At 41.6% G+C, this 25,789-nt stretch overlaps 1 protein-coding gene across 3 annotated transcripts; it reads right to left on the bottom strand.

Moving 5' to 3' along the window:
• Positions 1-234: 234 nt before the first annotated feature.
• GPR68 (G protein-coupled receptor 68) lies at positions 235-23,732 on the bottom strand. 3 transcript variants are annotated; one of them, XM_048306254.1, is made up of 5 exons: positions 23,036-23,732; positions 16,968-17,154; positions 16,050-16,169; positions 3,674-3,809; positions 235-1,852 (listed from the first exon to the last, which is right to left on the bottom strand). In XM_048306254.1, exon 5 carries the CDS (start codon positions 1,715-1,717, stop codon positions 641-643), a length of 1,077 nt encoding a protein of 358 aa, XP_048162211.1. In that variant the 5' UTR covers positions 1,718-1,852; positions 3,674-3,809; positions 16,050-16,169; positions 16,968-17,154; positions 23,036-23,732; the 3' UTR covers positions 235-640. The 3 variants fall into 3 exon arrangements, with proteins under 3 accessions (XP_048162211.1, XP_048162209.1, XP_048162210.1); XM_048306252.1 differs by lacking the exon at positions 3,674-3,809; XM_048306253.1 differs by lacking the exons at positions 3,674-3,809; positions 23,036-23,732 and having other exon boundaries at positions 16,968-17,174.
• Between the last annotated feature and the right edge of the window lie 2,057 nt (positions 23,733-25,789).

The following is a 25,789-nucleotide window of genomic DNA, read 5'->3' as shown; positions in this document are numbered from 1 at the left end:
AACAGTCTGAGATTCAACAGTCAAATAACAGCCTGAAGGTCTCAGCAGGTGCTGAGTTCCCTGTGCATGTTCTCCCATAAGGTCTCACACTATTGGAACCACTGTTTCAGGAGTCTGGTTCTGGCATGGTCTCTACATGCTTTGAAACTGGCAGAAGGAGAAGTTATTTCAGAGAGTTACAGAGAGGTTGCAGAAGTGTTTTGTTGGTTCTTTTTCTTTCTAAAAGTACATATGGAGACATTAAATTTTTTCTGTCTCTGACCTTTTCGATAGATGATGACAGCTTGTAGAGAATTATTTTCTCAAGAAGCAACAGAGGAAAACAGAAAGCAGTTAAAGATGAGTTCACTAGAACTACACACCATGGGTACTGGCTTATTCCAGTCAATGCAGTCATCAAGACAAACAGGTTTTAAGTGGTAGCATGACAACAACAGATATATGATTATAACTGAACTGACTTGGCATATGCTTTCCTCCCTATTGCCAGGGTCCAAGCACCTCCAGAAACAGCTTCACTGTACAGCATTGCTCATAAGCCTTTGCGAGGTCACACTGCTGTAATACGTGAATAATTCAGACAGATACACAACATGGCCATAGCTGCAGATTTAGGATCAAGGTCCTTTTTTGATTAATGCTATAGGCTGTCTATATCAGCTGTGAAGCAGTCCTTCATTCCAGCACCATCAAGTGGTATTTGTAATAACTCTGGTTGTTGCTCATGCTGTGTTCTGTTGGGAGTTTCAGTAATGTTCAGTGGATAGGACTCCTTTGTCTCAGTACTCAGACGGCCTAAACATGTTAGACAAGAGTCTCTCATCTTGACAAAGTTCTGGTAAGTGCTTTCACTGGAAAAACAGTATAATACTGGGTCAGCAACACAGTTAAAAGTAGTTAACAAGAGAGAAATATGGTAAACATTAAATACTTTCTCAGCAAATGAGCAGTTGTTCTCCAACAAGCTACGAACTACAAGTAGGATGTGGTATGGCCCAAAGCAGACTAAAAATATGAAAACAGTGCTTGAAACCAGTCTTTTAATTTGGATTTTCTTCTTCTTTTGAGTGCCGGGACTCTTGTGGACAACTCGTAAAATCCCACAGTAGGAGAAGGCCAGCAGAAAGAAAGGGAAAAGGAAGCCAGCAGAGAAGCGGTAGTAATTGACATTGTGCTCCCATTTCTTGATGGGGTAATGCTCAAAGCACACCAAGTGGCTCTCAGCATCCATGCTGATCTCCCCGTGCGTGAACACAAAGCAGCATGTCATTATTTCTTTGGCCCAGATGATGATGCTCACAATGGCAGCAGCCTTCATGGTCCGAAAGCGCTGAAACCGGAAGGGGTGCACTACGGCCAGATAGCGGTCAATGGAGATGCAGCACAGGAAGCCCACGCTGATGTAGATATTCTCATATAGGATGATGCCACAAATTTTGCACAGCAGCTCATCGTAAGTCCAGTTGTCATGCTGTAAAGCATACTGAAGCCAAAAAGGCAAAGAAAATATGTACAGCAGGTCTGCTACAGTCAAATTGCAAAGGTAGATACCTAATTCATTTTTAGCTTTGATCTGTAAATACCCATAGTACAGTGACAGACAGTTAGCTGGCAAGCCTAATATAAACACAAATATGTACACCACAGGGGATAATGTCTCATGGATATCATGATTAATGTTGCACTTCTCAGTTGCATTCTCTGTGAAATTCACCATCTTCTACTTTTCTCTCTGTATCACTCATCAGGGTCCTGAATGTAAGACTTAATTACATTCAGTTTTCATGTAGAGTTTATTTCTTCCACAAATGTTTAGGCTGAAGTGATGCCTTTGCTGCAGGATGTTAATAACCTGAAGATAAAGCACAAGGAAATCCTTAGAAGAGGTACAATTGTTAAATATATAGTACACTATTCAGAAAGCTGCTCTTTCCTAGCTGTAGATATTTTACAGTCTTTGATAAAGAAAAAGCCGTCTAGGAAATCATGAATCACATAAGTCCTAGCATGTAACAGAAAAGTGCCAGAAAATTATGTGATCCAGAATCACAAAGCCAATTACAAATATTTGTTGTTTTAGCTTTGGAGGCATCTAAAATGTGAAGAAATATCATCTCTGTTGTACAGATGAGGCAGAAAAGCAGTAATCAGATTTCTCTACAATGGAAAAGGTGTCTCTGGTAAACCAGCAGTCCACTCAGACTTCTTCAGAGGATCTAGGGTGCAAAAAACTGTTGATTTTTAATTTCCATTTCTTAAATTTTCCTTTATATACAAGATACCATGTAATATGCAGTTAAATTCATCAGGATTTAAAAAAAATAAACTGAATTCTTAGCACCCTCTCTTACAGCTACTTGTAAACACAATCCTGAAAGCAAGCTGTCTTCCTCTGTTGGAAGGGCATGGTAACACTCCGGTACAGTGCATCCCCATGGTCTCAGTTCTACAGGATTTGATACTACATATTCCTTATTTGCCATCAACTCCCAAACCCACTCATTTACTCTTACTACTTACACACTTGTATCTTTCCTTTTCACTTTCACCAAATATGAATGTAATTGTTTTCACCTGAGGAGTCTGGTATAATCCAAACACATACCCACAGAAACCACTGCTATGCTATGCTATGCTATGCTATGCTATGCTATGCTATGCTATGCTATGCTATGCTAAACTAGTTAAAACACAAGAACCACTGCTGACAATGGGTTAGCACTCAGTTCTACTAGGTCAACCCTGGACCCAGCTCACAGTGATGAAACCCTCGACTAAACAATGTAATACCCCATGCAGGATTTTATCACCTCGTGATATATTCACATGGGCACAAATGGAGCACTGGAGAACAGCAGGGCAAACTGTGCCTAGTCTGAAGGGGATGCATGTTTAACCTGATGGTGCAGAACAGCAAGACTGTGTTTCTTTCAATCTCTCCTCAGAAAATTCAGGGTTGTTGGCTATACCTTTGTAAGGTTAACAATTTGTGTACTCTTTTTACGGCTTCAGACACTATGAATTCAAAAGCAGCACTATCCAAAGATAAGACCTTGCTTCTTTTTTCTGTTTGCTATGCTAATGTGCATTTTTGTAATCATATTCTGTGCCATCTAGGAACATAAAATTTCTTCCAAGGCAACCCTTACAGAAACATGACCACACTACAGTAAAATTAGTGTCAGTTTTAGCACTTGAGGATGTTACTGTCAAATAATCTTTTTTGCTACATGGGGGGTTTTTTTTTAATAGTGATAGGCTTTACTCCTGTAGAAACTGAAAAGAAAATCACTTGCTTTAGGCCAGAAAATAATTGCCTGGCTGAAATAAATGATCAAACCTGCAAAGAACTTCATTTTTTAGCTTCAACCAGCATAGTTCCACAGAATTCACAGCAAACACCTACAAATAAAAATTGGAATGTGTTTTTCATCCCTTTACTTCTACTGTTTCTTACCAACAGAGAGAAAATCAGCCCTTGTTTTGGTGGGAATGTCCTTGGGAGCTCAGAAACTCTCAGTCGTGAAACAACAAGCCAAGGTAAGATCATCTCCCTCAAAACTTCTAACTTCACTGTCCCATGCAACTTGTGTGAAAGACTGCTCAAGTCTAGCACTCTGCTCTCCTTCTCCTTTCAGTCTCAAGCATCTCCTTTGGGGTTTAAGAGACTCACCCCTTCCAGTGCAGGTGTCACAATAGTTACAACTCATGTGTCAAACTCAGCAGAAGAAATGCTGCTAAAGGGACCCAGTCACAGATATCTATGGTTCAGTTTGAAGTTTGCTCAAGGAGATTGCCATAACCTTCCCCTGGAATAAATATGACAATGTTAGCAGTGCTGACATTTACAGCAGAAATCAGTCACTAAAGTTATGGACAAATTTCCCCAAACACTGATACTTATTGGCCATTAGTTCTCCTGTAACACTATCCAGTTTCTCAAAGGCTTGATAACCATCACACATCTCTTCCACCTGCAGACAAGGGCAGTGCACAGAATCTTTGCTGAGGCAGGTTTGATAACCTTCTTACCCCACCCCGCCTTTTTAATCCAGAGCTCCAGGGCTGCGTTTGTATTTCATAGCATTTCTGTATTATTTGGTGACTTTTACATGTAAGGGTTTGCCTGCGCAGGATGATTGGCACACCTTAGTTGTTCTCTAAAATGCCTAAAATCTGAGGCCTATCATCATATCTACCAGTGTCCAGCCAGTGTCCAGCTCCTGTCAATAAGTAATAGTAATAGCAATTCAAAAGCTGTTGACAGTTTTGAAAATTCAGAACTGTCTTTATATGTCTAGCACTGAGTTTCATTCAGTGTTACCCAGTGAGTCATTATGGACCACAGTATGAGGAAAAGCAGATGTACTCTACAGTTGCAGTGTTTTTTGAAAATGTTTCTTTTCCTCTAAGAACTCAAAGTGTTTTTATCAAATTATGTTTATGTACAGAGAATATGATTATAAAAATAATTTCTGCCTAGTTTAAAAGTCTTGCCAGAATGCAGGATGTGAAGGAGGCAGAAAAAGTCTTATTGATACAATATTATGCTAATATAATATGCACTTACCATTACAGCAACATTTCCTGCTCCTGGAGGAAATTCTGGAGTGGGCTGTTTGAAGGGGCAGGAAAAGAAGGCTGGCTGTAACAAATCTCTTTGCCTTGTGCTAACAAACCCTCCTCAATTTCAAAGATGGCGATGAAAAACAAAGGTCCAGATTCTTGGGCAATACCTGTCTTACACTGCTGTTCTGGTCGGTGGCAACAGTGAGCCAGGAAATTCTTCCCTTGTTTCAGCCTCCTCAGTGTGTGGGCTCTGGGCCACCTTTGTACCCTTTGACCATTCGTGCCTGGCTAAGGACAGACTCAGTAGCCAAATGGAAGTACAGAGGCAGTTCACCTTTTCCCCAGCACCAGGTACACTAAATATAGCTCTGCACCAGACAGGGAATGAAACTGCAGGATTTTTTCAACAAACCTGGTATCAAAGGACTGCACTGGCAGGTTTAAATAAATGGGTGTGGAAGAGCCCACTCTGTTATTAAAAACATATAACACAATACTTTACAGGCTGTCTGAAAAAGGGGAAAATGAAGGAAAAGTGATGCATGGTATAGAAGAGAAAAGACAAATAATTCCCCCATTACTTACTGGCAACATCTGAATAGATGAAGGAGAAAAATTTAAAAAGTTGCTCTATGAAAAACATCTAAGGTGCAGACAATCATGAAGCTGAAAGCAGTTATGAACGGGAACACAAAGGCATTTCTTTTAGACAGCTTTAATATGGACATAGTGCAGCTGTGTGACTTTTTTTTTTTGAGCGTAGTTCATGTAACACATTCAGTATCATGAATCTGCAGTCATTTCCAGGCAATATTTCTCTCTCCTATATGCCCACATCTTTTAGATGGTACTCATCTAAGCCTAAGTCTTGGCAATAAATTGGAAGACTCTCTCCATCTACATGAGCTCCAAACAATTCTCTTGTTCCTGGATTTAAAATAAAGCCAAGGATCCCTGAGCTTCAGAAAGCCTCACTTTTTCATGCTTTAAACAAGCCAACTTTATTACTCACTGGTGAGTTCAACGACAGTTCTTTTCTTTCCCAACTCCTTTGTGCCTTAGCTGTTGACAAATGCATGATTTGCCCCTGCATGATGAACCATGGGGCAGCTCATGGGTTAAGCACTGCCTGCTGGCAACGGCACAGGAAGCAGCCAGAGCCACGGACAACAGCAGCCTCTTCACCTTGGACCAAGGAGTACCATGGAGCCCAGGTGGGTCTTTTCAGTTTCAGTGAATATTGCTACAATTTTTGTTGTAAGAAATCTGTCTGCAACTAGGCCTACATATTTTTTTAGCAGAGACAAATAGGACTGCAGCAAAGGACTTCCTTGCTAGAATTTGCAACAGTTGTGCACCCAGCTTGTCTCATTCACAAAGCACCCACTTCCATTAACAGGGAGTGTAACATAGTTGTGTGCCTGCATGGTCTCTTGCTATTTAATCTGTCCCTGCACCTGTCATACAGTGCAGACAGGCCTGAGTCACTTGGCTGTCATTGCAGGACTTAAACTGTCCTGCATACCTTGGAATCAGAAACCCAGAGTGGTTTCAGTTTAGGATTTGGTTCAGGCCATTATCTACACAAACACCAGCCCTTAAATTCACACGATAAACTTCCTTCAACACTTGCAGGTTTGTCAGATTGTTTGATCCTGTTTCACAAAACCTGGAAGAATAAGGTCAGATAAGAAGGCAGGGAAGCGATGACCAGCAGAAGAGACTAGGGACTGGTCAAACAACATAAAATGGGCAGGAAAGGGACAATATCCCTAGAGCAAGTTTGAAGAAAAAAAAAAAAAAAAGTAGAAGAAAGTAGAAATTTGGGTGCACCACTGAGTATGAAGAAATGGCACAATGATGTTTGGGTTCAATCAGAAGAATTATGATGTAAAAAATGAACCTGTTGGAGCAGGTCCAGAAGAAGGTCACAGAAATGACAAGAGGGGTGAAGCATCTCTCCTATGAGGAAAGGATGAGAAAGTTGGAGTTGTTCAGCCTGGAGAAGAAGGCTCTGGGAAGACCTTGTTGCAGCCTTTCAGTACCTAAAGGGGACTTAAAAGAAACATGGGGACAGACTTTTTAATAGGACTCGTAGCAACAGGACAAGGGGTAATGGTTTTAAACTAAAAGAGGGTAGAGTCAGACTACATGCCAAAGATGAATTGTTTTATGATGAGGGTGACAAACACTAGCCCAGGTTGCCCAGAGAGGTGATGGATGCCCCGTCCCTGGGAACATTCAGGGTCGGGTTTCATGGGGCTCTGAGTAACCTGGTCTAGTTGAAGATGCCCCTGCTTATTGCAGGAGAGTTGGACTAGATGGCCTTTAAAGGTCCTTTCCAAACCAGACCATTCTGATTCTAGAAGGGTACCAAGCAGAAGGAGCCATTAAAGTCAATGGAAGATGTTTCTATTAATACAAGATAAGTAAAGGAAAAGACAAGTACATATGAGGGACAAACACAAATATGTATGTATTTTTATAATATATATGTTTATATAACATATGTTATATGGTATATAAGTATTTTTATGTTTCTATAAAGATAACTGAAATATTTCCTGTTGGTTTTTATTCCAGTCTTTAGAACCAGAATTGTTAACCAGCAACCAACAAAATTATTTTTAACAATAGGATGGGGGCATAGAGGAAAATAGATCAGCAAAGGCTAACAGATATTTTAAAAAAATACATGTACTCCAGCGGATTTAGTTACAGCAATTTGTGAATTATTGCTGCTAATGTTTCAGGAATTATAATGAATTGGGGTAAAACAGACATAACATTTTGTTTTGTGAAAAAGAGGAGTCAACTTGAATTTCTAAACTAAAGTATTTTACATCTATGCACAATCTATTCAGTGTTTGAAACTTGCAAGTGGATTTTTCTAACGTGAACTTCTGAGTACAATAATTATTACTCTGTATATCTGTTTCAGTTGAAGGAAACCATGAAAGTGTTCTGTAAATTACAAATAACTTTACTTTCGTCATTATCAGATGACTCCTCTTATAAATCTATTGTCAAAGAAGGAAGTCGGCAACATTTTTTTTCAGAATCCACATAAACAAAAGACTAATTAGTCATCAATGACCAATTTTTCCTAACATGGATATGCAACTATTTGCAGTCTTGGTAAATCATTCCATTTGCTCCAACTTTTGATATTCTGGGAAATCCATGTTCTTTCCAACCTTTTCATTTCAGGTTTTTATTACTTTGGAATTCTTAGTTGATGCCTGTGCATAGGAAGGACAACTTGAGATGAAGGGCAAGGAAGGGAGGTAGGTTAATAGGCACAGTTTGTCCAATATCATAGAATCATGGAATGGTTTGGATGGAAGGGACCTTAAAGACCATCTTGTTCTAACCCGTGGGCAGGAACACTTTCCACTGTCCCAGGTTGCTCAGAGCCCCATCCAGCCTGGCCTTGAACACTTTTAGGGATGGGGCATCCACAGCTTCTCTGGGCAACCTGTGCCAGTACCTCACCACCCTCACAGTAAAGAATTTCCTTCTAACATCTAGTCTAAATTTTTCAGTTTGGGGCCATTCCCCCTTATTTTATCACATGTCCTACCTGCCCTTGTAAAAAGTTTCTCACCATCTTTCTTTTAGGCTCCCTCCAGGTACTGGAAGGCAGCAATTAGGTCACCCGGGAGCCCCCTCTTCTCCAAGCTGGAAAAAAAACAATTCTCTCAGCCTTTCCTCACAGGAGAGGTGCTCCATCCCTCTAATCATCTTGGAAACCTTCCTCTGGGCTCACTCCAAAGGTCCATGTCCTTCGTGTGCTGAGGACCCCAGATCTGGATGTAGCACTGGAGGTGGGGTCTCAACAGAGGGAAGTGAAGGGGTAGGATCCCCTCTCTCACCCTGCTGGCCACGCTGCTTTGGATGCAGACCAGGATGTGTTTGGCTCTCTGGGCTCCAAATGTTCCTGTCCAGCCTCTCATCCACCAGCACCCCCAGGTCCTTCTCAGCAGGGCTGCTCTGATCTGTTCATCCCCACCCTCTGTTGATACCAGAGGCTGCCCTGGCCCAGGTGGAGCACCTTGCACTTGGTCTTGCTAAACCTCATGACATTCCCATGCACTCACTTCTTGGGCTTGTCCAGGTCCCTTTGGGTGGCATCCCATCCTTCAGGTGTGTCCCTCCTCTCTTTGGTGTCATCTACAAATCTGCTGAGGCTGCACTCAATTCCTTCATCTATGTCATTAATGAAAATACTAAATAAAACTGGTCCCAGTACAGACACTTGAGGGACACCACTTGTCACTGAGGTCCATTAGGACTCTGAGCCATTGACTATGACACTCTGGATGCAACTGTTCCACCATTTTCTTACACACGTAAGAGTCCACCCACCAAATCCATCTCTTTCCAGTTTAGAGAGAAGGCTGCTGTGGGAGGCCCTGTCAAAGTCTCTACAGAAGTCCAGATAAATGACATCTGTAACCCTTCCCTTGTCCACTGATACAGCCACTCCATCATAGAAGGCCATAGGCTGATCAGGCAGGACCTGCCCTTGGTAAAGCTCTGCTGGCTGTCCCAAATCACATCACTGTCCTTGATGCGCCTTAGCAGAGCTTCTAGGAGGATCTGTTCCATGATCTTGCCCAGGCACAGAGGTGGTGCTAACAGGTCGGTAGTACCCAGGGTCCACCTTTCTACCCTTTTTAAAGATGAGTACAATGTTTCCCTTTTTCCAGTCACCTGGGACTTCTTCTGAATGCCATGACTTCTCAAATATCATGGACAGTAGCTTGGCAACTACATCTGCCTGTTCCCTCAGGCTACTCATTCTATCTCACACTACTACTTATTCTTTATCTAGGATTAGGGCCTTTTTACCTAATGTGAGGTCTGAACAACTGGTTGAGCGCAAGAAAGTGCTGAAAACAGAAAAAACTTCGGAAAATCCCTATTTATGAAGTTCATGCAATGTGTAATTTCAGTCAAGCAGTCCAAATAGTATCAGGGAGGTGAATCACAGCAGAAATTAGTCATGCTATAGCTGCCTCAAAGCTTAAAAAAAATGACCCTAATTTGCCCCCCACTTCCTGCTGTTAAAGATCAACCAAGTGGACAACATGACCCTCCAAGTATTGCACTGCTGAGCTACTGTGACTAGTTCCTACCCACAGAGCACATCTCCTTGAAGCTCTGTGTATGACTTGCTTGAGTACAGAACAGTGGGTGGAGGAAAACACATCACACTACTTCCTGCAGACATCTTAAATCACTCTATTACTCAGAGAAAAAATTCCAAATCTTCCTTTTCCCTGAATAAAACCTCAATGAAGTCAATGTCCCTCTCCCCCACAATACTCCTTGACACAAAAGAAAAAAACCCATTCTGTGTCTACTGAAGAAGCAGCAGGCAAGTCATAATCAGTCATAGACATCAGAACTACTTATAATCCCAAACTCATACACTGATCCTTGTTGAACAGGACAATGCAAAAAACCCCAAGATTACACAGGTCTTGCTTATTAGAAGCCATATAAGCCGTGATCAACATGCAATATTAATAAGAAACAATGACTGGAACAACTGTGTTGTAACCTGGGATTGAGAAATAGGAACTTCATCCTTCTAAGTTCAGTGAGTTCTGATTCATTTTACCATCTACAGCTTTGGGGAAAATCATCCTTCTGATTCATTTTCCTAAACTGTATTACTGCCTCTTTTGATGCTGCAGCCTGCTCTGACACCAGCACAGTGCTAGATCAGGCAATGATCTTGCGTTGAGGTCAGTGACTTAACATTTAATTCATATCTGTGTTGCATTTCAATGATTTTTGCCTTTCTCAGATTGCCAGTGTGTCCCTGCAGCCCCAGCACTACCACACAGCTCCTGCTTCACAGAGTGGCTGCTCAAAGGGAGCCATGGGAGTCACCCACAGATTTCTCTGCTGCTTGAGCATGAGCCACTCATTTACATACCATGGGCCGTAGCACACTGCCGGCACCCTGTCCCGGTCAGCTCGCCCCGTCCCAGTCAGCACACACCAAGGCTGAGCAGAGCTCTGGCTGTCAGCCTCTGCCTTTGGCCAGAGGCTCACGGCCCTGGAGCTGATGTGTGTATTAAGAGCAGCTTGCTTTCTGTACCCACATGCTCACTCAGAAAGGGAACAGAATGCCAGCAACACACAAGGCAGTCCCTTCTGTCAAGCTTCCCCAGCATCACTCAAGGGAAAACTTGCTCAAAATCTGAAAAGTTAGAGAACAAAGCAGGCACCAAGGTATCTTTCTGCTTGCATCTTTTGTAATGCCATAAGGATCATATCCTCCAAACAGAACAATATCATTAACTAAAAGTCATTTGGAAAGCAACCAAACACCCATCTATAGAATTTTTTCTCTTCATTCACTGATAATTCAGTGGATGAGACTTATTGTGCAATGCTGCTGACAAGCTTGGGACATCCATAATCAATGCCTGACTAATAACACTTGACAAACAGCAAAGGCTGTCTGATGGAAAAATTTTGCTAGCTAGGTCTAACTGGTTGAAACTCTGGCATGTCTAAAGAGATAGAGCAGATCTCCTGTTCAAGGAGAATGTTAGCATTTTCATTATTCCATGCATCAGCAAATAATGATACATTCAATAAAGTCATCTCTTTTTGAAATGTCATTTTCTGCATATATGATTCAGTATATGATTCATTTTGTACTGCAAAAGTTTTAAGACATGGTAAAGTGAAAAGCTGCTTACAATATTTGAAGATTTTTCCCTTCAACTCATTTTTCTTTGACTTAATTATTTTTCTTCTGTTTGGATTTATCCAAAGAGAACAAATTCATCATGAGATAGGAGCCTGCTCAACTGAAGCACCTAACACTGTGTGCACTGTTGCCATCTAAAAAACGAAAATAATTCCGTTTTGCCTTTGTACTGTGTTTGGGTTTCCGGCTTGCACTGATCACCATTGTGCACTTCAGACATGTTTCTGTTCTAGATCCAATTCTTTCTAGTCTAGCACACCATCCACCCTTCCACGCACTTCTGTTTAGCTACGCTTATTTCCTTTGAGGCTCAATTGAGCCTTTTTTGGCTCTTGTTCTGTATTTCTGTATTTCTTCCTTGGATACAGCATTGAGGGGGGGTGGTATGTGTGCTGCATTATGCATATGTATTTGTGCATGTCTTCAAATAGTCCCCATCTTAGGTAGAAACCTAACTCTACTAAACTATCCCTTATTGCTATCTTTAATTAAATTTCTTCTCTGTTTTTTTCAGTTTCCCTTCTGGAGATTAACCAAGTTTCCTGTAGAACTGAGTCAATATTCACATGTAAGACATGTTCTTCCATTGTTATTTCTCAGTCTTCTCACGAGAAGTAGTGTGCCTTGCAAAAGGTTTTTTCCTTTGTGCTCTTTCACTCGTTGCTGTTCTTGCTCCCTAGATGACTATTGAAAACGTCAGTCCTTTTTTTTTTTCACTTTAGGGTACAGGACTCCAACAACCTAGTTCCCAGTGGATTAATCACTTTAAAGAAAGTGCTGGCATCTGTATCTGCAGGTTTGCTTACATTTTCATTTCCTGAATTTCCATTTCTGGATAAAAGACATTCAACACGAAAACTGAGAAAAATAGTTGAAGAGGCATGACCTCACAGAAATGCAAACCCTCCCTTCTTTAATAGTATCAAAGAAGCAATTCACAGCAAAAGCAACAACCTTGCTGTAAACCATTCACACTTCCAAACATGCTTCTGACTAGAGAAAAGGGAGAGAATCAAATGCTTGTTCAGGACAGTTCTGATGAGCTCTTGATGAGACGGAAAAGCTGGCACAGGAGATGTGAGATTCCAAATTGAGAGCTGTTCAGAAATCCAGGTCCTGCTTTGGGGCGGAGGTGTAAAAGCAGCTCTGAAATTTGGACATAAGTTCAAATTTGAAATAATAGTGTTCTGACATGACAGTTTCGGGTATTTTAGTTTAAGCCTCTTGTAAGTTTAAAAGACAATTGCTATTTTAAAAGCTATGTCTGAACAGTTCTTAAACACGGGCCATAAACCAGATACATCCTCTAATTAGGTATGTGAGTAGACACTAAATCATTATCCGTCACAGAGTAAAAACTCTCCTTCTTTGGCAGAAGGAAGACAAAATGCTTCCAGATATAAAATGACAAAATTCTAATGGTTACTAAAATATTGAGTTAAAAGAAAGCAAAGCCAAGAGATCTCTGAAACATTTCCATTCTTCCCTGCTGATATTGACCATTTTAGCATTTTATTCAGGTGTCGTTAAAGGGACTCAAATTTGATAGCTCAATTACATTTGCTCTTGTAATTAATTTGTTGGTTATCTCCCCTTCCTCTGCTGGCTACTCAACCTCCCTTCCAAGCTTTGTTTCTTTACTGCTGGCCCACAGAACACAACATAAGAGAATCTTGAAACCTTGCTGAACAACGCAACAATGTTCAGAAAGGAAAGTCTAGGCTCATCCTAGCAGCAATAGCTGTCCATAGCAATTTCTGAGTGGAGAATGTCAGGAGGACATCTCCTGTGGAGCAACAGTAACAGCAGCAGAGTGCCCTCTCTGTTACCTGAAGGTCAGATCAGTTTTGCATTTCTATTTGATTCTGGCATGGTGACAGATCTGAGCCTAAGCAAACCCAGATCAAACTCCAAGACAACCCTGCTGGAAAGGAGTTTGTTGCCACAGAAACAATTTCTGGAAAGAGGGCTCCATGGAGAGGAACAGAAAATATACTTTCAGGGGAGCCTGTTTCTCACTCTCCCTCTAGCAGGGTTTTAAACCTATTATCTAGTCTTTTTCTCTTTTTCAGACAAATTAGTTACAGTTTCCAGATGAAGTGCCTGAAAAGCTCTTGTTTTGCTACCCTGTAGAGTAACAGAGTTTAGAACAGTGTTTCTAGTGAAGAAAAAGGGTTACAGTGGATGTATCCCATAGAGAATAAACTGCAATGGGTTTTTTAGCTGCTGTTGCTTACTAATACTTTTAGTTAAAATTATTCGTCAGTTTCTTCTAAACAGTAAAGCTGCTCTGTGTCTTTTCAAAAACAATTGCCACCAGCTGTCAGGGTCAGCAGCTCTGCAAATGCTTCAGCTGGCAGAATAATTCATAACAAGCAATAAAAGCCACTCAGAATAAGCTTTATAGGAAAAACAAACATATTAGAGGAGACAATCAGCTAATTACAAGGTAATGAGCCTCACAAGGCTGCCATGTCTGGAGTTCTCTTTCCACAATTCTTCTCTTAAAAATAATTACCAAGTTGTGTAAATGTCCTCATGAGTGGACCTGACTTTCTTTAGTTATCACCACACTGACACAATACAGCCATCAGAAGTGAAGCCCCAGGGCACCATGAATGCACCCTCAGGTCAGGACTAGAAAAACTGGAAGGCAAGAAATTTTCTTCTCCATGCACTGGAGAAGCCAGTGCATGCCAACCATGCCAAGAAAACACACATTTAGAGCATCAGCTGGTTCAGCTGAGTAACACCATCCACAAGGCTGGTTTAGGTGAGGAAAATTTAAGTTATTGCCCCCTTTGAACACCTGGCCCTGTGCAACTGTGCGCAGCCACGGGTAAGAAGCTTCCTGTCTGTCTGACCTCACAAGCAGCCTCAGGCTCACCCTAATTGATGACATCTAGCATGATGACACCTGTGTACACCTAGTTCTGCAGAGATTCACTTTCATCCCTTCTCTTCCCTTTCCCCATATCCCACTTCTCTCTTTTCCCACTGCTGTAAGATTACTTGCAGTCCTCAGATCCAGAACAAAGGGAGTCAATTTTTGTCCACCAACCACAAAGTGAAATAAATACCTCTCAACGAAGATGTCAAGTGACACAAGGCTTTTTAATGAGATATTGGAACCACCAAATCTTTCTTCATTTAAAACTGTGATATTCAAATCACAATGCTATGATGTAGACATTTTCACCCCTGCTATCACAGAACAACATGCTAGTCTGATCCTATAAACCCAACACTTTCTTACAGTATACTTCCTAGACCCTGTAAAGTCCTTTAAAACTTTGGGGATGTACTTTCCATGCTATCTACATCTACTTTTCATCTTACCTACAGCTGTTTAGCATGGAGTGTAAAATAAGCTGGAAACCGCGCTCTTCTGCCTCTTCACTCATACAACAGAAAGACTTTACAAGTGCCTGCACAGGAGCAGCCTGATATGGGGGAATAACAACATAGCAGCAGTAAGACGGGGAGGCAGGAAGGATAGGGCTGAGGACAATAGAAAATTTTGTTTCCTCAAAGAAGAAATGGAAGAGTGGGTGTTAAATACACAGGATTGGCTATCTTTTACTGGCTTCTTGGTTAAAGAAAACTTGAAAGAAGAAGTGGTTAGACATCCTGCTCTTCTGGAGCCAGTGTGAATACAGAGTGCTAATGTGGAAAAAGTCACAGTGGGTACTGACTAACAGACTGCTCAGAAAGTCCCATAATGTTCACAGTGACTCTGTCATGTCTTATGAGCCTACATGTAGCCATTTTTACTTACTTTACTAAGTCTCCTTACATTTTTATTAATAAATATCTGCATGTGTTCTGAACAGAAAAGGACAGGACAAGCTGTTACATTCTTCTAAATTCTCCATTTTTCAGCTCCTCTCCCCATGCAACACACAAAAGAAGAAAGCATCACACAGTGAATTACTTTTCTTGTTCCTTTACAAAGACTGACAAGAACCAGAAAAACGTTCTCATAACAAGGACAAGCTACAATAATGAACAAAAATTTTTGATCCTATTGAAAAAAAAAATTAATTCCTCACCTGATGGATTTCACTTCACTAAACAAACCCTCACATTTCAAGTTTCCCAAGTCAGATTCTGAACAGCAGCAAGAAAAGTAGCTTAGTGTTTGGAAAATATAGTAATAACATACGTTTGAGATACAAAGACAAAACTACATGGGTGTACATGGAGCACCCACACATCAAGGTATGTGGTTTAGCAATTTCATGCCAGGTGTAACTTTTGGCTTGTGTTCTCAGGGGAAATTAAGTATTTAAGTCACTTACTAGTCCTTCCAAATATCTTGTATCTAGTCAACTTATACAGTACTACTAAGTTCTCTGAAAATGACTCCAGGAACTTTTCTTCAGGCTACTGCTCTGATTCCTTGCTGCAAACAACAGTTTCTCAGTTTATGTTAACAATTTCCTCTCATCAATACAACTTGAACAGTCAGCTCTCCTTGTGCCTAATTGGAACTCAAGAAAGTGGTTCTGGGAAAATCTTTATTCCAAGTTCCTGCTAGTAGGAACTTTGCCAAGGAAATTAATCTTGAAGTTGTGAATTTTTTTTGGACACGTTGCTTCGCTTGAGTCCTTGGAGCACCTCGTTGTTTTGCTTTAACATCTCAGATAGAAAACTGTCTTACCACCTCTCCAGGGGTGAGACCTAGCTCAATGATGGAAAATTAACTTGCTTTCAAGAATGAACAGATAAAAATGAAACTCACCTTTTAGCAGAGTTCATGCAAAGACGTTTCGCCTGCAGTGTGAAGAGCACAAAACTTCCCTTCTCCTCACTCCTGCTCGGGCTGCTGGTGAGGCTGTCCTCCTCCCAGCTGTGAGCAAGGCTGTGCGTGAAACAGCGCAGGAAAGGAGGAGGAGATTGTGTTTCAGCTCCTGTGCTCTTTATGTTTCATCTGTGAAGGAGTCAGCCCAGCCCAGCCCTCTCCTCCCTCACCCACTTATTCATAAGTAAGAGAGATGAGAGTGCCAATAGCAGGCACTAAATACAGAGATTGCAACGTACACGGAGTGGTGTTCCCAGCCGTACCCACCGGCACGCGCATTGACCAGCAGAGAACTGCACTGCAATCACAGCAGCTGGTGCAGAGGCCAAATACAGCTGCTTCCAGCTTATCTAAACACACACAGATGTTGCCTCATGCAGGCGTATTGAAAAGTATACAGTGTTAGTGTTGTTATTAGTATCATTTACAGTAAGTTGTTTCTAGAGCTTGCAGACATCAGACCATTAAATCCAAACACAGCAGAAGGTGATCTCTGCATGAGAAAGCATCTTATCTCACTGTGAAAGAGTAAGGGCTGTGAGGGGGGGCAGTTCCTTCCTCTCTTGTCTAAACAGCCAGACAAACTGAGGGCCAGACAGACAGATAAACAGATTGAAGGGCTTGTCCAAGGTCACTCAGGAAGAGTGTAGCAGATGAAAAAGCTGACCTCCTGCTAACTGACAGCACTACCCCTATTCCCACAGGAGTGAAGGCTGCGCTGTAGGATATGTATTAAATTGTCTGTCATTCAAACTGAAACGCACTGCTTTTAAAAACACAGATAACTACAAATTACACCATTGAAGCTGGAAACAAAAGCTGTTACCAGCTCAGGCTCTAAACTGGTGTGTAACTCACCTGATGCAGTGCTCTGCCATACTGCTGTAGGGACACCAGTGGCCCTGTATGCTCAGAACAGCACCCAACCAGGGCTCCCTTCTGCTCACTGCAACGGGCATGAGTGCTCCAAGGACAGCCAGACACAGTGAGACTGGAAACAGGAATCTTGTGCAGGGAACTCCAAGACATGTTCTCCATTTCCAGCCTGGTGGAAAGGAGAGTGACATAAGCACAGAAACAAAATAGAAAAAATAAAACAAACCAAAACAGGGAGATGACACAAGAACATTTATTTAGAAAACTTGGAAATACTCCAGGAGTACCCATGGCTAATGTCAGAAACAGCATCAAAAATAACTCCTCATTCTAAACACAGTCAAAGGGCTCTTCAGGTACAACAGGCTATCCAATGGCAGAGCCCTTCCTCTGCCAGGGCCTCTGGCAGATCAGAGATCTAAAGTTATCTACAGGGTTTAGAAACCTCTCTGAGTTTCTGAGGAGGGATGGAGCAGAAAAAATAGGAAATTCTTGGATGTGGTCATAAAAGGCTGCAACAAGCAGAGAACAGTCCTTTACAGGCTCACTGTGCTGCTCAGAGGATGTCAAAGGTCAGGCAGCATACCTGGCCGAACAGGCAAGGCACAGGCTCCTGGGAACACAACCAGAGGCTGAACACCCTCTACAGTGTTAAGAAATATGAATGGTTGCTGTCACATTTATTAGGACTACTTGGAATACTCCCTCCTCTGATTAAATTTTTCTGTTGTTGTTGTTTTTTTGTTTGTGGTTAAATTGTTTTCTTTTATTTTGTACTCATTTAGTCTTTATTATTTATTTTTATATACATATATAAGAATATATATATTAAGAAAATCACGCAGACTGGGGCCTTTCAGGAAGTGAAATAAAACATTTGCTTCAATACCTCTTAATCCAAAATTATATACCCTTGGATACTGCAACACTTTTATTAAAGAATTTCTAAAATATGGTATTAAGAAAATGAAGTGCAGTAACTTCCTTGGTAGTACGTGCATTTTCTTCAGTAAAAAGCAACAGGGCATTATATTGACTACTTGCCTTCCCTGAGAGCACGTCAGGGCAGAGATCATGTGGTATCCAGTTCTCACTGGTGGCTGCAGGGAAAGCATTCCACCTTCTGCAGGGTCCAGGGTGCAGATAGGGAACAAGCCCTGAGAAGATCCACAAAGAGTGATTACCCTTTGGGTACCAGGGAAAGCAGAGATACTGGCAGAGATAATATCGTGGGCAGTATTTCTTTCCTAGTTCCCACGTTGGGTGCAGTTGTCTTGTCATGCTGACATGTGTACATGCTCAAAGATGTGTTACACAGATGTTGGATACAGGTGGACAGAATATCCAGAAAGCACAGCCTGAACCTTGGTCATCAGACACAATACAGGTCTATCAGAGTGGGCTAAAAAGGCAGCACTTGACCCATGCAGCTGGTAAATTATGCCTTGCAAGTGGAGCAGAAACAATGACTTCCACAAACATCCCTCTCAGAAAATGACAGAGCAAAATAAACTCCAGAAAAATCCTGTGTTTGTTTCTTTTTCATCCAGACATTCTATTTTGCTTGCCTCAGCATGCAGATGCTGTAAAGCAGGTAACTAAAATAATGGGATTTAGGGGCTTGGGCCAACTGCCCTCATCACTTCCAAGGGGGCAGAGCCATGTGTTGTCACCTCCATCACACACACTCAGCCACTGCATATTATGTTGTACCATATTTAAGACTCTCAAAATGAAAAGAAATAACATTTTTGTAGTCTTTTATCTCCATGAATTATACAGTAGTTATTAAAGCTGACAAATAGCTATTACTCGCTCCAAGTAGCAATTCTAGCTTTTCACTCACTTTGGTCAAATCATTTTAATGTGTGTGATGATTAAGTAACACTATTGAATTGAATTGCTCCTGGCTTGCATATGTCAAAACTAGAAGCAGCAAGATTCAAAAAAAATGGAGCTAAGCTGGCATTATAAATGACACAGATGCCATGGAAATGCAGCAGGAAGGAGGTCATTTAGACCATCTCCTTACCCATTGAGAAAGGCTAGACTAGCTCCTCTAGAGCTTCAGCTTCTCTTAAATTGCCATTAAGGAAGATTCTGCCTCACCCCTTGCAATGTCTCCATTCCCTGGCTAGGACTGTTCTTAAGAAGCTTGCACTAATATAAAAATCTTTATCTTCTATATTTCCAATTAATTTATCTTTTTATTGTCCTTCTGTGAAAAACAGTCTATTGCTACCTTTCTCAATATCAATCATTTAAATGTCTGAGGATTATACATGCTGTCCCTCTTTAGATTTTGGAGAGTAAGCAGCCCCACTTTTCCAGTGTTTTTTGTAGATCATGTTTTCTAGGCCTCTACTCACCCACAACGATCTCATTTCCAGTCATAAGCATTCCTCCTTAAGCATATTCCAGCAGAGACCCTTTCTGGCAGTATTGGCATTGATTCCCAGTACCTGGTCTATGCTTTGCCTATGAGGGTCAACTTTGCTATGAAATTTGATTTAAATCCTTTCAAGTACCCATTTTGGTGAGGAAAAGAGGAAAATAAGTTCTCTCTTTTGCAGTGACACAGAGATATTCCCATATTCTATAGCTGAATAACAAGGACTTCGTAATGCTCTTCCTGGTACCACCCTAGAGTCACTGCTGGGCCAGCTCTTACACTGCCTGGAGGGGTGGCCGTGCAACACAATGCTTCACTTGTTTCAGAGGTTTCACTGCAGCCAGGCATCTTGCTTTATCTAGATGTTCTCCTCCTATTTTCCCTTGCTTCTGCTCTTGTCCCCATCTGCACTGCACCATGTGTTATTTTTAAACTTCCCCACAGGTTAGAAGGGCAACAGGTTGTTCACAGGAACATATGACCAGCAGGAAATTCTCTCTGTTCTCACTATGCTGGTGTTTTCCAAGCTCCTTCAAAATTTAAATTCAAAAGCACTCAAAATGTCCTACTTTTGCCCACCGCAGCAGAGGTAGGAACCTGGAAGGGCAGCAAGGACTCAGTAAGCTAGATAGGGACAGCAAGCCATCCCCACAGGGCTGGGGTTTTTGCCAGGTAACACACACCTCTCTAGTTCCTTCCTGAGGCAGGGGATACTTTTCATTTACACTGAAAATGCAATTTAACAATCTTTTGCACCTAGACTGCAAATATCCAACACGGAGACTTCATTTTGGATGCTAGAAATGGGCTTCATGGAGGTGAACTTGGCAACCAAGTAATACCGTATGGTGGCTACCATGTGGATTACCAGTCATCATCTGCAGAGGATTAAGGACCTGTAGAGGATCAGCTGGCTTGCCCTAGAGTGCCCTGTGGTACAGCTTCAAGCACCCAGTTCTTCCCTCTGCCTATAAAGGGAGAAAGGCCTCACCCATACAGAAAAGAGTGAAGAGTGAGGTGATATGAGCATTACACAGCCATCCAGGGGCTCTGCCTGTTTCTGTTCACAATACTGAACAGTGCAGACATAGACACAAAGGAAGTGGAGAATGTAGAAATTTCTATGGCAAGACTATCAGAATTAATAAAAAGTTTTTTCAAAATCTCGGCATCAAGGGCAGTGAAGTTATTGGTAGTCATTACAGCTAGTCCAGGATCCAGGCTAAAATATCTCTGCTCTTGCTATCTACAGAACAGACTTTATTAAGTCTTTCCCCAGTTATGGTGCCCCTAGAGACACAGGCTTCGATGTGTGGCTCATTGTGTGAGGGACCTGTGTATGATCGCGGGTGGGTTGGTACACTATAAATGTGTGCATGAACTTCCATTCAGCTATGGGAAAGAAGGCTGGTCACAGGTAAATGGAGTTCATCAAGAGGGACAGCCATGTGGACTTAATCTCCTGTGCTGCTCCTCTTCCCCCTATTAGCATGGATTTGGGAATTTTAGTTTGAGAAGAACTGTAGTCATAAGGTAGTCCATACACCAGTGCCCCAATGCAGTGAGGAAGATGGGGCCTAAATGCCCTTGAACCAATACTTCAAGGACAATATAGTCCCCAGTCTTCTATCAAAGCATGAATGTTCATAGTTCCTCAGATAACGGTGCTTGCCATAAAACATTGCTACAGACATCGTGCTAAAAACAATAGACAGGGGTCACCGAGTTCACTTTTTGCTTTCCTTCCCACGTTCAGTTTTAGATTCCCTTCTAAGCATACTCTCCTTTTCCAGGTAAACCTTGTTAAACAGATATAACCTGAGAGTTTAACACGTGAAGGGAACATTTCTTCTGATTTTAGTTACAAAAATTCATGTGGATGTAATTTTATACAATAAAGTCGTTGGTATCTGTTTTCATTCATTTGGCTGATTGCATAAGAGAACAAGCACGTGTTCACGTAGGGCAGGGTGGGAATTCAGGATCTGCCAAATGGGACCTGTTACCATTGATATGGCTGGTTAAATAAACAAGGAAAAGGATCTGTGTTCATGGGAGCTGAATGTGGGTAATAGAACTGGGCTTCAGGAATTCCAAGTTTTTTTCAATTAAAGAAGCCAAAATAAGCAAGGAAGGAAATTCTAAAACAATGAAAATGATGTGGAAACTTGTACTGTTAAAAATACTGAAGACTAAATAGAAACAATTTTGCCTCAATATGCAAAAAGTGATATGGATCTTCTTAAATGCATCTATCATCCTACTAATATTTTTAAGTGCTAGCTAATTCCCACAGAGAATAAAGATAATACTCTGCGCTGAAGAACAGAAAAATGTCTAGCGCTGGCAAGGAGAAGTCACAATGGAAGGAAAATTGCTGGAGGTGAAATGGGCTTGATCAGACCGTGGTAGCTGGTTCCACTATCTGAGCTTTGGACAAGATCTAGCGAGAAAGCTCCTTTTCATCCAAAGAATTTTCTACCAACACACCATGTGGTTGTTGTTGGAAGAAGTAGTTTTAAGAGCATACCAAAATAGTATATAAAAATATACTATTACCCATCAAACATATATAACCCACCTCCTTTAAGCCTCAGCTATCCAGGAGCAAGATGCTACTGTGTGGAAACACAAGAAAAAACAGCAATAGCAGAGAGATCCTCTTGCCAGTGAAGGTACCAAAGCTGCATTCTGGAGTGTACACAGCGTTTCCCCCACTGGATGCTGCTTTAAACCTTTTGTGCTCTAACTGATCTAAAACTCCTCCACATGGAGAAGGAACAACTGTATCAGAAAGTTGAGAGGTATGATGCAAATGGGAGTACATAAGCTGTACAGTCCTGCTTACATGATGCTGTTCATACAGCTTCCTAAAGCATTCTACCCCTTTGCATCATTTACTGAAGGACCAAAAAATCTGTAAGCAAGCTCAAGAGACTGAGCAAATTGAAGGTTACCAACTTTAGCTTAATTTAAGTTAAATCCCAACTAAATTGATACAAGGTCTATTCCATTCAGTTTGTGCCACCTGTTTTCTCCATCTGCTTTTTCATAGAATGTACTGGGTTGGAAGAGAGTCCTAAGGGTTATTGAGTCCAGCTCCCTGCTCTTGGCAGGACTATCTAACAGTCACATGACTAAGAGCATCATCCAGACTCTCCTTGAACTCTGACAGGCTTTTGCACTGCTATGAGCAAGCAACCCTTGTTCAGAGGATTGCAGGTGTAAAAAAAGTTCCAAAGATTTTTCCTTCACAGACATTTCCCTGATTTGCATGATTTCTTCTACTTTCCCTTATAAATAGTCAAAAGGGTCCTACAGAAGCACTCAAACTGATTGGGAATTTTCCATCTCTGTAGAAGGCTGAGATGCTGCAGCTGAACATCCCCAGCAGCCTTAAACCACACTCATTTGTGGATTAGGTATTTGTGGGCTCACAGTGCACACAAATGCAAGTCCAAGTTTTGCATAACTAGAGAAAAAAATCCTCTTGCAAAGGTGGAAGGAAGAACTTTTTCATGGGTTTAACAAGAATGGGGTAATTTTGGTCAGAGGTACTTAAAATGGCAAGGGAACATAGACTTCCAAATCCCATAACGTTCAAAATACCCTGCCAAATGGTAAAACAATCATAGTAATAGCCCTATGAAATGCTCACCTCAGTTGTTCAGACATACTTTTCCATTTCTTGCAGAAAACTCCCTCTTCCTTCCAATGCAAGTCTCTAGAGATGCCTCAGCAGTCCACTGGCAAGTTGTTCTTCTTCACCTGGAATATCCTTCTCAAACATTCATGTTCTTCCTTAGCAGTATGTTCCCAAACACAAACTGCTACTCTTGCCATTAGTGCATTTTGCACTTCCAGACTACTCAACGACTGCAAGAAGTGAGGTGATCTTTGACCCGCAAATTTCAGAGTTTTTTACATGGAGAAGGTGCTCACTGTTCCAAGCGTGGAATCCAAAGGCAGCCAGCATGCGATGTTGGAGAGGAAGCAGGCGGCTCTTATACTTCTATCTGATGATGTTTTCTTAAAGCACAGGCTGTTTAGCTCTCCCATGAACTCTCTCATATCATAAACCAAAACCATTATAACACCATATTCTATTAATCTATCTGATTTCATAAGAGCCTGGTGCAATGAGTCTCACCAATAGCTTCACTTTCCCTTTCCTAAGCGCACTCTCCTTTAGCAGAGTTTCAGATCACACCATAGGATGTCACTCACTGCAGAGGGAGCTGGGCTGCTTTTGTTTTCCCTTGTGCAATACAGCTTTTCACAGGCTGGTGCCAGTGCTCGGATCTGCTGCTCTTTTTCGTTCTGGTATGCAACACATACATCACGCACTTTGGCATGGTCTCACCATCAGAGCTACGTAATCCTCAGTTATGATAATCTTTGGTTAAAAATGTTCAAGTATTTTAACTAGAGCTGATTAGAACATCTGGGAATGATGAGCTGACAGTTTCCATGGCATCCTGTGTTTTGTTTTGGACATGTTTTACATTCCTAGTTTCTGTGGAATAACCACATTTTCATCGTCCTCTTCTCAGGGAAAACCCAGTTTTGCTTCCCTACCATTATATCCTAACCCCCAACAAGAGTAAATAAATAAACTGTCTCTTCCATGTTTCAGCTGAGAGAAGCACAAGTACTCTTCTACTGGGGTGCCTTACTCATCCATGTTACTCTTTAATGGGATTCTTCACAATCCTCCAAATCTGAATGAATCTCAGCTTTCTGTCACAACTCACCAACTCGCATTTCTGTCTTTAGGACGCAGGTTAGCCTTTTAAGGACTTTCCTATTTTAGAAGCTATTGAACAGCAGCTCTCTGTTTTCTACTGCTCTCTTCATATTTTTGAAAAAATTCTTGTAACTGGAAAAACACCATTTAGTTTTGGAAAACTTGCCATACCTTCTCCCACTAACTTTAAACTCCTGTCAGTACTCTTAAATAATGACTCTTTTTCAGCTGATGCCATTCTCTCTTAGTTCATACAGCAGCCTCTAGCACCAGCTTTCAAGCCAGACCTTCATGGCCCAGTCTAATTCTCCAGTCCCTGTGAGCCCTTCATAACAATAACTTCATTCGTTATTTCTGGTAAATGAATTATTTCACCCTGCACTGTTACTTCAGGTCAATTGTGCCTGGTACTGGAGACTTGTAAAAACATTCACAAATTTTCCACCTGGTCTTGAACATTTCCAGCGCCGTTGGGATCTGATATTCCATGATCCTGATAGGCAGAGAAGCAATTTTTAGGAAAAATTTTTTTTTGTGAAATCTACCACAACTGATTCCACACTCCACTGCCCCCTTCATCTGAAAATGCAAACCCACAATTCAAATGCTCTCTGGACAGTTGGGTTCATGTTTAACCAGAAAAAAAAAAAAGAAACAGTGTTGTTCTTTGTACACCAGTTTAACATCCAGGCTGTAATCCTTTCACATGAATGAACAATTTCTGGATAAATTTCTTCCATGTTCTGTCTTAAAAGTAATTTACCTGTGGCTGAGCTAGTATGTCCCCAAATGTCTGGACAATCAGAAATAATTTCCGACCACATGCTGATGCACAGTTTTCCTAAGCTAAGCACTAGTTATTTTTACAATGTCCTTAACACTTTGAACTTCCCTCATTATAGAAAAAAAAAAGTAAATTCTATTTTTTCAAATTCTACTTTTGGTGGTTTTATGTTCTGAACTCAGTTAACTGAAATCAGAAAAGGTCTGCTCACTTCACAATCAGGTCCCAAGTTTGACGAACAGTGGAAAAATATCTAATAGGAAAAAGGTTTCCATGACATGCTATCTCTGTAAAGGACCTCAGATTTCTCGCTAAGGATATACTCTGTCACCGCAGAGCACGCAACCTCCTGGCAGCCACTCCCACAGCAGCCATTTATTGTACTTCAAACACACACCATCATTTGTTTCCTTGCGTCAAACAGCTTCACTGACTTCAGAGTTTGAGCACGCTGCAGGGAGCGGGTGCTGCCAAAGTCACAAAGTGCCCTTCGGCTTTCTTGGAAAACTACTGGCAACTTAGCTGCCTCCTCGGGATGGATCCCCTTCAAAAATCCGTCCTTTAATAAAAAACTCGACCTAGAGAATTAATGAGCCACTGAACGGCTTGCAGCGTTGAACCCAGAACCATTCGCGGCACTACTTAGCACATAATTAGCAACCTTCAGAGAGCACACCCTTCCCTCCTGTCAGGAAATATCAGCATCCTACAGCCCATGCAGAGCTGGGAAAAGCCAGTGTGAGGAAGGCTGGGGCTCCTGGAGATGCCTTTATCCCGCTGTCCAACAGGCAGCTGGGGGCTCCGCCAGCTCGCTGTGTTCCCCCCCGCAGCCTGGCCCAGCCGCGACAGCCGCAATGTCAAACAGCTGCTATTTAATCTTC

The sequence above is a fragment of the Corvus hawaiiensis genome, chromosome 6 (assembly GCF_020740725.1).
Source record: "Corvus hawaiiensis isolate bCorHaw1 chromosome 6, bCorHaw1.pri.cur, whole genome shotgun sequence".
NCBI lineage: Eukaryota > Metazoa > Chordata > Aves > Passeriformes > Corvidae > Corvus > Corvus hawaiiensis.
Note: the sequence above shows the minus strand (reverse complement) of the source record. Positions and strands in the feature narration are given on the sequence as shown.

What these genes read in the sequence shown, in the direction of transcription:
- GPR68 (XM_048306254.1), bottom strand. Translation starts at nt 1,717, where the DNA reads ATGGTGAATTTCACAGAGAATGCAACTGAGAAGTGCAACATTAATCAT.